Genomic DNA, 18,995 nt, shown 5'->3' with positions numbered 1-18,995 from the left:
ACTATAGCTGTCGGATAAATGTAGTGGAGTAAAAAGTACAATATTCCCCTCTAAAATGTATTCTAGTAATAGTGTAAAGTATAGCACAAAATGGAAATATTCAAGTAAAGTACCTCAAAATTGTACTTAAGTCAATGCACTTAAGTTACTTTTCAAAACTGAAAATTAACTACATTTCCATCCTTCTGTCTACATATCCGTCCATCGATCCATCACTAAATAAATAAAAGAGACCAGACGAGCGGCTGTAAGTTTCTTTTTCCTGTGCATTTGTGCCTTTTTATTGCAATAATACATCTGCATGTTGATATATAATTACACACACACTCACACACTTACACTCTCACATCATCAATGGTCAGAACAAAACAAGAACTTTGGACGATAAGCACCAAATACATGACATGAAAAAAAAAAAAGAAAACCCCACAAATAAACCACCGACTGTCTAAAACCTAGAATCAAATGTACACACACACACACACACACACAGGTATGCACATTCAAAAGCACGTTCTGCCACCGCACACACACTCACGCACACACACGCGCTCCGACACACTGGATGCATGCAGCGTTTGGTTCCCCACACACATGCACACGAGCGGACACAAGCTCGGGTTCCCACGAAGAACCGCCGAGATAAGTACTAAAGGGTTTTTTGTTTGTTTTGTATTATGTTATAAGTGCGGAATATTTGATTTTTAAATCTTTAACACTGATGATGTTGCAGCTACAATATAGCTAGACTGAAACCGAACTGCACACAACACAGACAGACGGGCCAACAATCCCACATTTACTTTCACTATTACAGTAACCTGGTAAAGTCAACATCTCTTGAAGAATAAGGAGGAAGAAACGTTCTGATATATCGTTTAAATTATTTTGTCTATATATACTATGTACAGAACATGAACAAGTTACATACTGTAGATTTAAAGGGTCTACATTTACACATGAATCACCTTTTTTTTTAAAATTTTTTACAGCCACTACATATTCACTAAAAGCCTCTCATAGATTCAAACCTTAAATATTCAAATGCCTCTGGGGATTTGTGTCCGTTGTACTCTGTTCGTTCTGCTTGTGTGTTATCAGGATACATCTCGTACTATCTTTAGCAGGACGGGGGGGATATGCAACGAATACAACAAATACTACAGCTGAAAACATACATGGCTTTTTTTGTTGTAATTTTTCCGCACGATGCACAAAACAGCACTTTTTTATTTTTTACAATCATCGATTCCAATTTCTTTACAGATAACATGTTTTTAACAGTACGACTTCCAGTAGTTTGCTGTGATATGTCAATAAGTAAAGTCGATGATACAGAGATATTGCCTACGGAAACATGCTGAGATTACGAGGACTCGCGTGTTCCCCTCTTTGACCAGGTGTGTATTTAAGTAGATGGATGGACGGATGGGTGGACGGACAAGAGGAAGATCTCTTCTCTTTCTCCTCCTCTTCCTCATCTTGTCCCATGGGTGGCTTGTTGGTGGCGAGATGTTTGCTTCACTCCTCCAGCCCCTCTACTCGTAGAAGCTGCGGTCACTAGAAAGAGGAAAAAGCAGAAGACGTGTTGGTTCAGTTTCCTGTCGGTTGTGTTGCGTTACTTCTTTTACTAGAAGGGCATCTTTTAGCAACCCTCAGCAAATCCAGTGTACTTACGCAACACCAACACAATGCAGGGCGGTGTCTTGTGCAAAATAAAATACGACGAGCAGGATTTAACCGGCTATAAAACAAGAAGAGAGCCACAATATAACACCGTTGCTCACTGATCTATTGAGATTAATGCACTCCTCATTCTGTGTACGGAGGGTTGCCATAATACCATGGCGAGCCTCAATCCTCAAGCACACCATCCAAAAATACTGTTTGAAAGATTTCATTGGCTTTCCCTCCAGCTATTCACTCTAATATGGCCAGGTTAGGGTTGCATCAGCTATTTGTAAATTCAGTACTACTAAGTTTGTGTCATTGCAGACATGGGAAAGATTCTTATGTTAACAAATTGCAACTAATTTCACAGGACAACTCAAGACGGTTGTGTGATTACAGAAATACTGCACATTGAATATAACACTGTATTAATCAAATATGAGTTAGTGAGATAATTCAGAGATAAAGTGAAACTCGTGATTACGATAATTCAGAAATAACGTGAAACTTATGATTACGATAATTGAGAGATAACGTGAACTTTGTGATTACGATAACTCAGAGATTACATGAAACTAGTGTTTATAATATATAGAGATAATGTGAAACTCGTAATAACTTGAAATTGGCACCAGCTTGTAAAGACTTCAGTGACGTGTAAATCTGTTGCTATAAAACATTTGTAGCGTCATCCAATAAAAAACAATCAGCTATCTCAACAGGAAGTCATTGTAATTGTAGAATAACTGCTCGAAAATGTGAGCTCTTTGACATGTATCAAATAGAACTGCCAGTCCTTTGTAATTGTGTAATATTGTTTATACTTTACATGGAGAAATATGTTTCAGAAATAGTAGTATTCATGCAGTTTAAAATAGCGTTATTTATGAACATAAATAATACTATTTATACATTTAGCTTGATATTTTTAGCTTGCAAAACAAGCAAAAAAAACATAATTTTGATCAAGTGTCAGGTTATATACTGTATGTTGAACATTTTACATATTATCTCAAATGTACTCCGAAATCTAAAAGGGTCATGTGCTAGCAAGCTAACTTTAGCTTTGTCAGTAAATTTAGTAGTAACAACTAATCTCTACAAATTAACGTTTGCTCTTGCATGTGGTTTGTGTGGTACAAGCCATTTCAATTTAGTTCTGCGTTAATCTCTTTTTAGTAAACATTTAATTAGCTTATAAGTACGCTAAGTTTGAACATATGAAGAGCTGGTGCAAGCGACTTCTGAAACCTGGACCTTAAGAGGCTGGACTGAAAAATGATATTCACAATATAAAAGCTAAAATATGCTAACAACATGCTAAGCACTCAATGGAATCGCTTGTGTTCCGAAATGAATACAATTGAGCTATAATGCGTATTTCTAGCAACAGTAAAGTAATGATGAAGGAGGAGTAAAAATGCAATGCCTGCATGACATTTGGAATGTCATGTTACATAAATTCAACAAATATTATGAGTGATGTCAGCTGTAGGGGCGGAAATATACTATGTAAGATACACGGGGGGTACAAACTTCCAGGTAGGAATCCATTTTGCTAATGAAAGAGATGTGAAGATGGAGCTGGTTAAAGACAAGCGAGACTATTTAGCTGAAGAACATACTGAAATAAAAACTAGTGGTTCTCTGCCAAATATGCCCAGTGGTTTCACTGATACAACCTTTTCTCAGTCGGATATATGACCAGTAGCTGTGATGGCTAACGCTAGCTAATGTAAGCTAACGTTACATTGATATTGATATCGTTACATTGATATTGATAAAGCTAATTGCTTTGTAACTGATACTACTGAGTTAATTTGCTTACTCTTCTCTCTTAGAATTTACGATAATCATGTTAATGTCACTTGTGGCCACAGTAACAACTGTTGCGACATGATTGAAAACATGTACACGTGTTGTATTCTTTTTAAATGAGACCACGGAGTTAACATGCTATGTCACTCCATCATTTAAGTTAAAAAATGATCAGAGCAATACAAACATTCAGGCTGTCTCACGTGGCCAATTTATTTGGCGAACAAAACTCCCAATCTCCCAACCCAGTCAAACACCATTTAAACAGTTACCTGAAGTTGCTACTGCAATCAAATTTCTAAAGCAGAAAGAAAACAAAACAATGTAAATGCTAATCTAACGGCTAACTGACACGCTACAAGGCTGATGGCCTTACCAGTGCACAGCGAGAGCGACCAACAGCTTTAAATTCGGATTTGATCGCCATCGTTCAACCTGGTGATTGCAAAAATAAAGCTGTTAAGGTCAGTAGTTGGTGACTGATTGTTAGCCCTTTTCTGCCATGTTTGTACTTCTCTGTGTGCAGTGTGGAAATACAAGATTTATTGCCTTCATTAATATGCGTTCTTATGTGTGGCATTACTGAGCCATGTTCAAAGTACATTCTATGAATGGTGTTTATAGAAATAACAATATATATAGTCTAAAGAGAACAAGCGGGCAGGGTGATACAAGGAGAAACATAAAAATGGATGGAGATGAGAATAAAATAAGAGGGTTTAAGTTGATGGAAGCTGTTGGTAAGCAATGACAATGATTGTTGCAGAGCGGTTGTACTCACGCCCCCTCGTCTCTGAGCAGAGACAGGAACTTGGTCACTCTGTAATCCGCGGCCATCTGGAGACAGTGAAAGAAAGCAGAATGAGAGAGAGATTGAAGAGTCTGGACAATACAAACAACCAACAGTAGCCTGGTCTGACTCAACGGATGTAGACTGTGGGTATAAGTCTGCCGTTTAGCTTAGCTTAGCATAAAGTAAAAAACAGCTGGAAATGGCTAGCCTCGCTCTGTCTTAGTGGAATACTTTTACCCCAAAATGACCAATTGTATATCACTAACTCACCCCGCATAACCTTGATATGTTGAAAAAAACTTTTTCTCGCATGACTCCAAGGTGAACAAAGAATCCAAAAACGGAGAATAGTCTTGATGAATGGGGGCGTGCTGTCTTTAGTTTTCTATTGTCCAACCCCTCACACATCACAGCTTCACAGCTTCGGTGAGTGTCCTTTACCTGCAGGGACATCTCGATGAGCACGAGGAGCTTCTTGATGCCGATCCACACTCTCTTCCCTTTGAGCTGATGTGAGATGCTGGCCCGCTCTTTATCTGTGAAGCTCCCCAGCAGCTGCAAAGACAACAAAGACATCAGAGAGGCAGAGACCTTCAATTCTGCCTTCAAAACCTCCAACCGATGAGCAAAATAAAAAAGGATCGCCCGGTGTAAACTAGCCCCTTTAATTATGTTTAAGCCACTTATATTTTTTCAGTACCTTAAATGAAAGTATTTTTTTCCCCCACACAAAGGACACAGTCGGTTCTTCCAAGGATGTGTGTGAATGTGTGCTCTTGAGAATGGGGGATGGTAATGCACCACAGTTAGATGAGCCAAGAGGAACCAGTAACTTGGCTTTGCAAACAGGAGTAAATCCCGAGAAAAAGAGCCGGCCAATCACTGAACATTGTGTCCATGATTAGGCGGACAATCACGAGCATCTTCACCTTCAAGCAACCGAATGTGTTGACTGCATTAAAGCGAACGCCCGTGATTGTGTGTGTGTGCGTTCGTTCATACCTCTAAAGCGTCGACGAGTTGCTCCCCGGTAGAGATGTTGGGGACGTGGATGGTGGTGCTGAAGGCGTCCAACATCTCCATCTCCTGCAGCACGTCCTTCCTGCTGGTGGTGCCGATGATGAGCAGCTTCCGGCCCTGCAGGGAGGAGTAAACGCTTTGTTTTGTCCCTTGGTGACAGCTATAACCACAGGCACGGGGTAGATTTTCATTTCAGCATTTATTCGGGTTATGGTTGGGTAATTCTGAGATAAACAAATATACTGTTCCAGCTTTTAGTTGATCTAATTAAAAAGAACATGTATCTAGGGCTCCAGCTAAATTTAATTATGTGTTGATGCAGTAAAGCAATTATATAATATACTGCTGTCCTCTTAAAGGAACAGTCAACATTTTGGGAAACATGCTTTTTTTTTTGCTTTATTGTCATGAAAAGATCCACTCTCATATCTGTCCTTTAAATATGAAGCTAAAGCCAGCAGCCACTTAGCCTAGCTTAGCATAAAGACTGGGCTAGTGCGCCATGCCAAAAAAATAGTTCGGCACATAACCTCCCCAACACTACAATGTGTCGTTTGTACACGTTTACATTGTTTTGTAGAGATTGAACAAATAGCTTGCCGTTTCCCTTTGTTTCCAGTCTTTATGCTAAGCAAAGCTAATCGGCTTCTGCCTTTTTATTCTCATCATCCGTACAGACACGAGAGTGGTATCGATCTTCTCATGTAACTCTCTACAAAAAAAAGCAAATAAGAATGCTGTGATAATTTGGTGATTATTCTATATCGTTCTTATTGGGAAGCTACAAAAGGTCGAGAACCTCTGCTGTATGGTGCACATATAGTAATAGTAACAATATGTATACGGGTGTCAGATGAACTCTAACCTTTGGCGGAGCTTTCTTCAGCAGCACCAGCAGAGCCTGAAGCACCAGGTTGGAGAAACGAGGCCCGATGGGGACGTAGTCCAGCAGACGCTCAATGTCATCCACCACCACGCAGCTGAGCTGTGACTTATAAGCATCATCGAAGACCTGAAACAGTAGTGAGGGAGGGACAAAGGAGTGAGGAAAGGGACAAAGGAAAGACAGGCAGGGAGAATAGTCCCATAATCTATTGTCAAAATGCAAATGTCTCATTGTTTGCTGACATACTACGGGGGTTAAAACACACTGCAGCGCTTACCTTTTTGATCGCCTGGCACTTGGAGATCTCCGAGTGTCCAATCATCTTCTCTGGAGAGCAGATCTTAATGAAGGGGAACTCCGAGTCCTCTGCAATCTGAGCTGCCAAGGCCGTCTTTCCGCTGTGGGGTGGGCCTGGTGTGTGTCGAGAGCGGAGGAGAGGTGCTATTTACTGTCTGCATGTATTTGTGTTTGTATGTGTAGCTCAGTGGCGTGAAAGCCGTGGGTGTCGTTTGAGTCATTTAGCGCAAATAATGTTTTTTTTACCACTAAAACTGGTTTATTTCAACATGGGGTATTTTTCCCATAAACATGGTGACTCTTTGGGTCGTGCTAACGTCGTGCTCGCAAAACAACTTGTATCAGAGCAAGCTGCAGACGGCTGCTTTCTGTGTTTGATTTCATTTCCGACTCTAAAACGGAAGTCACTATAGCCACGTTTATCGGAAATATGGCGTCTTGAAATAAACCGTGATTGCAAATTTTCTCTATTTGAATGGTGTAAATATTTGCATTGATCTCACTGGTCTGGAATACCACGGAAACTCAGGAAATTGGATTCAATCTTGTGCAAAGTCGCACATTATCCACAATTTGGGCAAAACAAATTGATTTACCTCTTTAATTGGAATAATAGTGCATAAAAGTGTGTGTTTTATTGTCATTTTGCTCTGCTTTTCTGTGTGTTTCTGGTTTCTTACCCTCCAGTAGCACAGCCACCAGCGGTGTGCGATCACTGTTCTTGGTCTGCTGCACCAGCAGCTCTCCATCATCCAGGACATGAGTGACCGGGTCGCCCCATTTGATGATGCCGTTCATGATGTAGTTGGAGTAGTCCTCCTGGTTCGTACCAAACGCCTGGGTAGAAAACATAAAGAAGTGTCAGGAACTGCGTTCTGCCTTTACATATTACAGGATTAAACCGTATTCTACAGTCAGGGGCATGAACTGTAAAACGACCCGGTACGTACGGGTTTGATGTCGTTGTTGAGGGATCCCATGAAGTCACTTCTGGTGACCTGCAGCTTCTCTGCCTTCTCCATGTCCACTTCCACTGTAGCTGTGGCCTGGAGAAGAACATACAATTGCATTAAAACCTCCTCAGGTTTTACATATGAAGTTCAGCTCACTTGTCACTCGGAGCCAGGGGGTGAATAAAAGGAACTTTTAAGTTGCAAGTTATAAAAACTGAAACAATTCTACTGAACTAATTCCACTTGTACGATGTAGGTGAAAGCTCCAGAAAAAGCGAATAAGTAGTCCTTGATTTGACAAATGACTATTCCCAAAGTCAAGAATCAACTTTCACGCAAACAAAAAGCTAATTTTCATGACTTTTGTCACTCCTGTTGTTTTGCTTATTGGAATGGGATTAATATGTTTTCAAGTATTTACCAGTCCAGCTCCCATCATGCTTTGCATGACGTAAACAGTTAGTATAATGTTGCCCAAGATGCAGTCATTTTGCTGTGGGCTACACAGGCGAGGGTCACAAAAACTAGCAAGATAATCTGCTAGCATACTGCTCTGCCAGCTAACATGTTTACGTTCTGCTAGCCACTATTTGGCTGTGCCAGCTGTTATTACATTATCATCTTTAACACCACACTTACTTTGACTTTCAACATGATTTTATACGTTTTAATTCGCGTTTCAATCTTGACTTCTCAATGCGGCGGCATCCCAACCAAACCCTAATGCAAGCTTTGAGTCTTGGAAAGTGCAGAGTGACCTTGATGTGTCGGTTCATGGCCGTGGACTGAGCGGCCCTGACCAGCCCCTCCAGCTCGGCACCGCTGTAGTTCTTGGTGTCGGCTGCCAGCTCCTTGATGTCGACATCGGGGGCGAGCAGCTTGTAGCCTCGCATCTTGTTGGTGTGGATGGTCAGGATCTGGACACGCCCCTTCTCATCGGGCAGACCTGGAGGTGAGAGGATGAGGAGGAGGAGGAGGAGGGGCGTGAGGACAAGATGGACACGGGAATGGAAAGGAAAGAAGAGTCGAGAGGTCATTGGAAGAGAGGGATACGGTAGAGTTGATGTGACAGAATGGAAGATGTGAGGAAAGGAAGGGAGGAAGGATGGGAATGGGCAGAGGAGGCAATGAATGAATAAAAGTAAAAGGTAAAATTAGTAAAATGTCTCTATTCACTTAATTTCAACTCCATGCTGGCATGATGTGATTAAAAAAACATATAGAGTGCTGCGGGGATGACATATTTTTGTAGGCCGACCTTGGTAGTTAGAACCACACTGGTATGACTATTATGGAGCCGCTAAACTGAAGATTATTTTAAAAGGCTATCAGAAAAATCTAAAGTATCACTGAATATATCAAAAAAATACTCTTGTCAGCTGTGCTCCTCGATGAACCAGGGCGAAAGAATCGCTCATAATCTGTGTTCATGTCCACTTCTATCATTGGAGGCAATAGACTCTAGACCTGAGTCCTAAAGGCACTGGCAAAACCTGCATGACATAGACACAGTAAATGAATCTTAAGTGTGCCGTCTCCTTTCTGTGGCTCAATCTACGCTACACGCGCAAACAATCCCCTCGACCAATCACTGCTCTGCATGCATATGGACACGCCCTAAAATGATCACATCCGCATTAAGCAAACTAGAAATGTGCTGAGGAAAATGGCCATCATTTTGAGGTCCTGAATAGGGATAAGGGGACACTAGCTTAAACCAGAATGCCAAGCTGAGTAGTTTGTATAAGAAACAGGGCCGAACGAAAGAGGAAGGGGTCCCGGAACACTCACTGATTTCCATCTTGACCTCAAACCTGCCAGGCCTCATCAGGGCGTCGTCTATCAGGTCGGGCCTGTTGGTCATACCTGGAGGGAAAGAGAAAACGGCAGAGATTGAGGGAAGGCAGACGTACGTGAGCCATGCTGTCTGACATTTACCGTATGCAATTCATTGCAGAAGCATACAGTAACAGGAGAAACCGATCTTTTATGGCGCAAATAAACATGTAACATGTTTATGTTGATATCATTTCACACGCATCCATTTGCATGTGACTCATTCTTAGGTTAAAATCAAAACTTAAAGGTACTTGTAACTGAAATCTAAGTAAAACAAATAACTGCAAAACTTAAGAGGAAGTAGTAGTGAGAGGAATACGGTCTGATTGGGTTCTTTAAAGATGACTACTGACAGCCTTTATATTGTCATATTCCCGCTGATGCCACTGACCGATGACCAGGATGTTGTTGAGTTGCTCCACGCCGTCAATCTTGGACAGCAGCTGGTTGACCACGGTGTCGTGCACGCCCGTGCTGCTGGCGCCCGTGCCTCTCTGCTTGCAGATGGCATCCAACTCATCAAAGATGATGATATGGAGGCCGCTGTTGGCTCCCAGCTGGAGACGAGTTCAAAAACGATTAGTTCAGTTTTGTTTTTCTACTTGAACATTTAAACAAAAGCACATTGAGAGTCTCCCCCTCACCCTCTTCTGCTCGTCCTCCGCGTCAGCGAAGAGCTTGCGGATATTGGCCTCAGACTCTCCCACGTACTTGTTGAGGATCTCGGGGCCGTTGACGACCTTCGGCTCGCGGGCGTTGAGCATCTTGCCAATCTGCCTGGCCATCAGTGTTTTACCACAGCCAGGAGGCCCGAACAGCATGATGCCCTTCACGTGCTTACACCCTGGGAGGGAGGAGAAAGAAGAAAAAGTGAGATGGTGAGGAGTGAAAAGTGCAAGGAGAATCAGAAAGGAGAGATGTAAGAAATACAAGACGCCAGAGGAAAAAGCAAGGAGAGGAGGGGATGAAGATTTATGAATGTAAGAAAAGCCAGACGGAGAAGAAAGCAGAATAATAAAACCAAGGAATAGTATGTTGCTGTCTGTGTGTCTCTGTGTGTGTGTGTGTATGAGGGGGAAAAAAGCTGCTGTGTTGACAAACCCTGTTTCCTCCATTGTATTACTGTATATTAGATGTTGCTACTGCTAGAAATATGCAGTATACAAAATAACTGTTTGGTTATGAAAACCAAATGAAAAAAATGAAAAATTGAAATATATTTTACGTTTATTCCTCGTAAATTTACGACTTCAATTTTGGATATTCCTTTTTTCATTTTTGTTTTGCAATATCAACAGCCTCCCTCCAGCTCCATCCTTAACGTTCACTTGTTGGTTAAAAAAAAAAAGAATTTATAGTCAAATCGAATAAGCTTATGAAAGTTCCTGCATTACACTATATGTCATATGAGGGCAGAGAAAGCTAAAACCTCATAAATACAGAGAAGAAAAGAGACATCGTGACAAATTTCTCCTAAAAGCCAATAGAAGGATGGTGGACGTGCACGGTAAAAATATGAAAAGTCAACCGGAGTGAAGATCGAGAGGCTTTCTCACCCATCTGCTCCACAATGTCTGGAGGGAAGACTCGGGAAGCAAAGGCCCTGCGGAAAATGTCGGAGAATTCCTTGTCCAGACCGCCGATTCCCATCTTCTCAAAGTTCCACTCTGGGTTGATGATCGTCTGTCGGGCCTCCTTGGTCTTTGCCTTACCTGTTAAAAGACATAGGGGAACCACTTGACCAGCAACTCACAGATATATGTTTTTAAAGTGAGTGTCTCCATGAGGATAGAGTAAGATATTTGTTAAAAGGTTCTAAAAAATAAACCAGTTTCAGGATGTTGTCAGATGGGAAGGAAAATGGGATTTCTGTAGCTCAATAGAATTAAAAACCCTTAAAATAAAAGTCAAGTTTGGCTTATAAGTCGTTCTTGGCCTTTTTTCCTTAGCGAGAGAATATTGTAGTGTTCTCACTGCCGTCTTTTGGAGAAAATAGATAAGGGACTGTTGCATGATGGCTCCACGGCCCTCATATTGTTTATGCAGCACCCTGGGTTTACCATGTACATTGAAATATATTAAAAACTTCATCTTACGATTGACTGAAAATGCTAAGAAAAACAGCCTCTGACAGTAATCCGGATCCTAAAGGTGAATCACATTTTGGTAAAAGAAGGAACTTACCAACTAGTGTGAGGGATGAACTATTGGCCTTCTCAAAGATCACCTGGCTGTTGCCCACAAACAGTCCGATGTCGATCTATCAGAGAAAACAGGAGCTGCAATTTTTTCTCCGATGGTTCTGAAATATTTCCCACCATCTCCATGATGATACATGTAGAATACGAATGGTCCCATCGGATATAACATGTACAGGTGCGAAAGCACCACCAGGACCTACTGTGGTATTTGCAGCATTTCTGGTTTTAGCTGTTTTTCTGCAATTCTGAATGCCTTTTTTACTGATGTTTGAGTTTTCACTTGTTGTAGTTTGATGCATTTCTGAATCTGGAGCAAATTTCTCTGAATGTGTGCACTTTTGTTTGTGACTGCTTCTTGTCCTTAGGGGCTGCCATATATTAATGTGCATTGCTAATTAATGTGTAAGGCAATAAATCACTGGAATGCTTCTATTCCGTCGACTCCAGCTGATATCCGCACCATTTCATTCGTCATAAGCATTTCAATTTCAAGCTTTAGGCATTACCTGGAGTTTAATTATTGAGGGGTATGTTTACAAGTAACAGAGCTACAATGAGTACTTGGGGACATGCAGGAGCGTCAAATACTTAATTTCCTGGATTCTGCTGAATTTGTATGCAGATGTTTATGGCAGATTGCAACCATCACTTTACCGGAGGCATTGTTGGGGTCTATGAGTCGAGTTTTAGCGGTTCTTCAAAATAAAAATCTTCTGCTACTTTCAACTTTTTCATTTTGAGGGCCGGGGGGCACAAAAAATGCACACGTATTAAATATTGAGAGGGACGTGTCCCCTGCAACCCCACACATGTGCTTGTTTAAGATCAGGTGTCCCCCATTTTATAAAGGCTTGTGAATGGTGACACTTTGATCTGCTCCTTTTACTGGTTTTGACGATAAATCAAATAAACCCCATGTCTGCAATGTCGGTCGGGTACCTTCTGTTTCTTTCCAGAAGCTGGTTCTCCTCTGAGGATGCTGGCGTCCATGGCCTCGATATCTTTTACCATCAAGCCAAACAGCTTGTCACAGAAACTAAATACTAGCTGAGAGACAGAGAAAAGCAAGAGGATGATCAAACAACCTGCAGAGCAACATCGAACAACAAAGAACAAAGCAAAGTGTGTGTGTGTGTGTGTGTGTGTGTGTGTGAGAGAGAGATTTTGTAGGTTTGTAGATATGAACCTGCTGGGTAACAGAGAAGCTCTGGTTGTTGAACTGCTGGATAAACTCGGCGGCCATCCTGTCTGAGTCGTAGGGGGCGGAGTCAGTACTCTTCTTCTGCAGGAAGTCAATTTCGATTGTCATGGCGCCAATGCACTGCATGGATTTGTCAAAGTTGTAGTTGGCCACTGAGGGGACAGATGAATTGAACATTTAAATGAATACAACATTTTGTAAAGACCACCACACATTGGATTAAATGAGTCTTTTTTGCCTTTTCAAAACTAAAAGTGTGTAAGGAATGGATTAAATAGTGCACTAATGTAATGCAAATGTTAGCATATCCAGCTACCTCGCTTACTGCCCACAGTAGCTACCTAGCATTTTGCTTTATTAAAAGACAGGGTTTAGCATATCGCTAATCACAACTTGCGGCAATATTTCCCCAACTGTGTGGAAGGCAATGCTATCAAAGTCCTGCTCTTCATTGGACGTATATTTAGCCGCAAGTGCATATTTAATAGCCCTTTACGGGGTTCTTGTTTTAATACAAGTAAGCCAGAAACAACAAAAAGGCTGCCAGACACTAGTTTTATGTTTGCAACCATCTCATGGAGCTAACATTAGCTTAATTAGCTAGCTAGCTACAGTTGATAAAATAATTCAGTGACAGTTGTCATTTCAGGCGGCGAACTGGACTAACTGGACAAACTAACTGTCAGTTAGAAATGAGTGACCCATTGTTTCAGAAATGAGTAACTATGGAGGTCGCTGATGTCATAGCTAATGTCAACTACAGCAAAAGAGCTATTGTGTTCTGTTCGTAGCATTTTGCAGCGCAATCAAATAGAAAATGTTATACCTTCCACTTCCTGGCCAATGGAGAGACCGGCCCACTTCCTCTACAAGAGAGATAAAGACAGGGACATAAGGAAAGACGACAAACAGTAGGCCAATTAACAATGTGTGTGTATGTGTGTGTGTGTGTACCTGTGGCAGGCTGAAGGCGATGCTTCCAGGTGCCACAGTGTGGTGGGTCTTCACTGTGAACACAAACTTGTGGTTGGGTGTGGTCTTCACCGACACATGTCTGCAGAGATAGGAGGCAGACAGACGCTGGTTATTACATGTGTCATGGTGAATTATTTTGGCTTGCAGGACTGTTATTAACTACTATATGCAATGCAACACTGCTCCCTCATCCCTCAATTTGTCTTATTTGACCTTTCACTATCTCATATGTTCTTTTGGGGGGGGGGGGGCATGACATAGTTTACGTCTTCGCAAACAATTGCTTTTTATACATCCAGCAGACATGAAGCTACATTAGCCTGCATTTAGAGTTTTGTTTCTGGCTACTTGACAAATATGAGTCCACTATCCAGTCTTCTCTCTTGCTCTGGTTTGGTCTGCACAAACTCTTGAGGGGAATATGTGCCTCTCTAGCTGCTAAATGCTCCACTATATTCAGAAGCTAATTGCTAACATTGTCTGTCTGGTGCTGAGCAGGTAGCTTCATGCCCCAAAAAACCAAGGCAAACATCCAAAATAGAGAAGGGATCGCATACACTGGGATGACAACATTCTGGGAGTTTGTCAATATAGACAGCTCCTTTCACATTACATGTTACATGGTGATTAAAAACATTGGTCAGTGCAGCTTTAATTCATTTATTCAAACACAATACTGATCTTTTTACAGCGCTCTAGGTGACATCTCTGGAGGTGAGGAAAGAAAAACACCAACATATCAGTGTGTGTGGAGACCATGCACCACTACTTAACGAGCTAACTTCACAGAGGCATTATTCACACGTTGCCATTGGTTTATCTGCGATGGTTGCTAGGATACCACTGCTTTCCTCTCACACAAGGCGCCCTCGCGAGACTCATCGAGACAGTTTGATAAGAGTCAGAGTTTGAGTAAAACCACCTTTCAATGTTGATGCCTACTGAAGGAATGCATTACATCACATCACTGCAGCGGGTATTTAACACCTTCATTTTATAGCGTTACCTTGTTGCTAGGCTACGAGAGAAACGTCTTTAATATTTCGCCAGCCGACTTTGAATATCTGCAAATACTCATTACCAGATATTTACAATAATGACAACAGTGTTAAACCTGAGATATATACATAGTTATTCTAATCTTAAAACATCATGCACAGTGACAACGGATAGTAAAGACAAGGCAGCAGTTGCCATGGCAGTACGAATGTAGGACACAGATAACACATTCATTTTGAGATCTGCCAAGAGGCTCCCACTGGAAATCAAGTTTGCTAATTCTTAAAATGATAACACGTACGGAAACTAATGTGTGCAAATGAATATTAACCAATAGTATCTATGACGATCTTTTAAATGTGTTTTTTTATTGTTATATTCTCATGTAACACTACTTCTGGCTGCAGCAATGAGCCTGTGTCATCCCTTCTGTTGTTTGTCAGCAGCTCAATCCCATTATCTTTTATTTGCGACCTTATTTGCTTCAACACACAAAGAGATAAAGTGCAGCAGAAACACGATGACATCCGAAGTGTTTGTAATGCAAAACCAAAGTTTTGTCTCACAGTTGCACAAAATGGCCTGAAAGGGACAAAATAATGCAGACACTAGAAAAAGTTAAAAAGGGTGTGTGAGCAACTGTGAGCCCCTTCATTTAGAGGGCCAACTGTGATGGTGGCAATGCAGAAAGGACAATAAAATAACTTCCTATTTGAAAAACTGAGATTATCATGAAAGCTGCACGGAGGTATTTCTCATGTTGGTAACCCCAAATAGCAGCGAATGGTAACTGTTTAAGTACCGTACATAATTACAGACAATGGCAATAACCATACTATCATGCTTTTTAAAGTTTTTATTTGAACTACGACAGTGATGGTATGCATGTTTCTGCAACAGAGATTTCATGTATTTATATTCTGTAATTGCGTCTCTACATACAGTTTTTTATTGTTGCTGGCGGAGTCCGCCATTCCGGCGCTGGATTCAAATGACCTACTCCCCCACAAGAGATGCACAGGAAATGATGCGTTCATGTGCTTTAGCAATAACTCTTTATAATTTGATCTCACTGATGAGGAATCAGATCAGAAAATGCTTGATTTGTGTCTGTTAGCTTCAAGGGACTGTTGGCATTAACGTTTGCGATTTATAAAATTTTTATTTATTCAATTTTTTTAATCATCAGGTTGAAAATATGGTGTCTTTTTACATTTAATTCTTGCACCTCTAGTTATCATTATTACGATATCCAGCAGAATAATCCTGTTGATCACAAGCTGTAAATCCTGCAGCCTCATGTCAGATTATTGACTGTGACCTTCTGGACGAAGGATAAGGGGATAAGGTATGTGGATGGATGAGTAGACGCTCGGGGAGATGCCTGCGTGTGTGGGTCTGTATTGACAAACGCATGGATGAATATGCGATAACGATTACTCACTGTCCTGACTGCAGATCCTTCTCGCTCACCACGGCACAATTAGACAGCGACAGCTCATCTGTCGGGCATCGCGCCGCTTGCATGGTCTGTGAAGATAAAGAGGAGGAGGAGGAGGAGGAGGAGAGGAAGAGCAAAAAATGTTTCAAAGATATTGGTAAAAAACACACTTTTACAAAACCTGTTGTACAACTCGCATAAAGATCAGTAGTTCTACTTTGTTTCATCTTCAGTGAAATGTTATTTGAACGTTTGAGAGTCATCCCTGGGCTGAGAGTTGTATAAAATACAATCGTTCTGTGTGTTGTTGTGCAGTCTGTGTTATGAGCAGGTTATGTACAGCCTGAGATTAATGATGCAGATGTAAAGTTGCAGCTGAATTGGAAGCATCTATTGGTATTCCAACTAATTATAAATATGACTAAATATGGGTTTAAGTCTTTAAAATATTGTTTTTTACATCCATCCATCATCTTTTACTATTCAATCGTACACCGTTGTACACCAAGGTGGTTCAACCTCTGCTGCCATAAAAAAAGTGAGTTCACTGAACTTAGGCTGAAGAATCTGTTCAAATGAGTTCAATACACGTACAAAAATAAGATGAATTGAACTGTCAGCCCTTCTTTTGACATGTCAAAATTAAAACTGTGTATTCTTGTACCAAAGTCAGAGCAAAGACAACATACAAGGCTATTTCCAATCACTTAGAAAAAAAATATATATACAGTATATATATTCAACAAAACCTACACAACTATATCTTTGCCCACTTGGGGGCAGCAGAAACAAGTTGTGAACACAACATGGACATATCAGCGAACACCTTTTAATTTGATATGATGAATGTGCTTGCAAACAGTTGCTTATTTACACATCCACCTGCCAGTCACAGGAGGGATATTTCTGTGGAACGACTTTTAGATACTCTTAATTACATTTCACTGATCATAGTGTAGTTTTACTGTAGTAGGACTTTGCATCAAGTAGTTTTACTTGTAGTAGAGTGATTTAAGATGAACGCATTACTATTTTGCCATAAATTATCCGAATAGTTCTTCTACCACTGTAGAGGACATAGTTAAGCAAGAGGGATGCATCAAAGAGTACTGCAGGAGCGGTGATGAAGGTTACACCTCCATCCTATAATTAGAAATGTGAGAAGAATCAGGGGCGGTGACATCGCCATCGCCATCGGGCTGGAGTACCAGGGGAACCAGGTCACGTAATAAAACCTATCACAGCCACCAATTGATGTGCCTTTTACCCTGATCTTTAATTTGAGCCTGTACTCCTGATCTTTCAGGAGTCTCTACTCTACACGTATGGTAAGACAGGTGTGAATATAAGGACACGCTGCCATGCTCTCATTTCGACATGAATTAAAAGGCCTTGGCAGAACAACCGTCTCTGCAGCTTGGAAGAAAAGTATACAGAAAAATCTGCCGCAAGGTTCGGCATTCCAATGCACATCACTGCAAGTGGTAACCATGGTAACCGCATTAGGCAATCACACAGAGCCTCAGACCATAAATCGGGCTTCACTGCTGGCCGGTTTATGAATAGCACAGTCGCTCCGAGGCACAAAGGTTACTCTGCCACAAATTGTTTTAAGTCATTTGCTCCAGCGAGGCTTCGCAGCTAAAACACAGCAGACCTGCTCTCACTGTGGACACGGGTTCCTCCTCCGTGTTTGATCTGCGCATCGCTTCAACTGTTTCGTTAAAAGCTAAGACGATGCAGCAGTTTGACGACATACACCGGTGAAACCTCTTCCCTTGGAGAGCAACATAACACAATGTTTTTTCACGAACGAAAAAAAAAATTGCATTTGAACCCAGACACAGAAAGGAAAATAACGATTATTAACAATGATCTAATAAACGCAGCGACTTTAAGAGTGAGTTTCTGTGTCCAGAGGTCTGTTGCTGTTTTAGGTGCTTTGGATGTGGCAAAAAATAACGTAATTTTGTTAATTTAAGAGTGTAAAAAAAGGTAGCTTCACTACAAAGGATTTGGCATTAGCTTTCAAAATACCAAATGACTTAAATCATTTTTCTTTGAATGATGGATTGATAGAAAGTCAAGGTGTTTACTATTCAGCTTTCCTTTGAGGTTGTAAATTCAATATTCCCACTTTTGGCCCTGTTTTTGGTCTCCACCACCTCCTGAGGTAAAATATTGGTTTCTTTTGCATTTAACTGCGTCTGTCTGCTGTTTACTGAACCGGTAGCATACAGTAGCTTTTTCACTGAAAACAGCTTGAAAGGGGAGAGTGAAACAAAACAGTAAAATCTCGGGCCGCACACATAAACAATGAGCTGAAACTCTCCGTAAAGCCGAGGGAGAGCTGTAGATTAATGTGATAATTCTTTGTAGGTTCATCACTATGCATTGTCACGTTGTTTTTTACATTGTCATTTGATACATTGGTATTACAAACATATTGATTAGAGTCACATAACCTATAGCTGTGAAGATACCAAATTTCCATATCTTTCTTTGAGTTCGTACGGTTTGTGTTAATCCATAAAGCTGCATGTAAACAATATCATACATATCCATCTTAGTCAGAGTTTTCTGAAGCTGCAGCCTCTGCACCAAAATATCATATAAATGCTTTTTAGCAGCTTGATTGCGAGGCCTCCTCATTAGGAGTGAAGCCATGGATAGACAACAAAAACTGTTTCATGGGAGAAATTCCAGATCCAGATTACAGGCAAAATCTGGTTACCAACCAATTATTTGCCAAATTCTCCCTCGTAAATGTCTGCCAAATCCATTCATAATCTCTGAGGATTCTTTGCCAGAAGTACAGATAGACAAATAATAGCCATACTTTTGACTATAACACTGGTAACAATGTGCTCAGGCTGTTCTCTATCCTTTTTACAGGCACCT

The 18,995-nt window shown here is 41.0% G+C and overlaps 1 protein-coding gene across 1 annotated transcript; it reads right to left on the bottom strand.

Annotated features, from left to right (window-relative positions):
- Nucleotides 1-246: 246 nt before the first annotated feature.
- Nucleotides 247-16,180, bottom strand: LOC142945256 (vesicle-fusing ATPase). The gene is made up of 19 exons (XM_076086675.1): nucleotides 16,098-16,180; nucleotides 13,634-13,733; nucleotides 13,506-13,545; nucleotides 12,665-12,831; nucleotides 12,418-12,525; nucleotides 11,462-11,537; nucleotides 10,834-10,989; nucleotides 9,922-10,121; nucleotides 9,669-9,834; nucleotides 9,230-9,304; nucleotides 8,197-8,384; nucleotides 7,436-7,531; nucleotides 7,166-7,322; nucleotides 6,466-6,599; nucleotides 6,168-6,314; nucleotides 5,285-5,419; nucleotides 4,724-4,837; nucleotides 4,271-4,326; nucleotides 247-1,560 (listed from the first exon to the last, which is right to left on the bottom strand). The coding sequence occupies exons 1-19, from the start codon at nucleotides 16,178-16,180 to the stop codon at nucleotides 1,539-1,541; spliced, it is 2,220 nt and encodes a 739-aa protein (XP_075942790.1). The 3' UTR covers nucleotides 247-1,538.
- Nucleotides 16,181-18,995: the final 2,815 nt, after the last annotated feature.

The sequence above is a fragment of the Anarhichas minor genome, unplaced genomic scaffold (genome assembly GCF_050575085.1).
Source record: "Anarhichas minor isolate MPS153535 unplaced genomic scaffold, ASM5057508v1 ptg000007l, whole genome shotgun sequence".
Classification (NCBI taxonomy): domain Eukaryota; kingdom Metazoa; phylum Chordata; class Actinopteri; order Perciformes; family Anarhichadidae; genus Anarhichas; species Anarhichas minor.
Note: the sequence above shows the minus strand (reverse complement) of the source record. Positions and strands in the feature narration are given on the sequence as shown.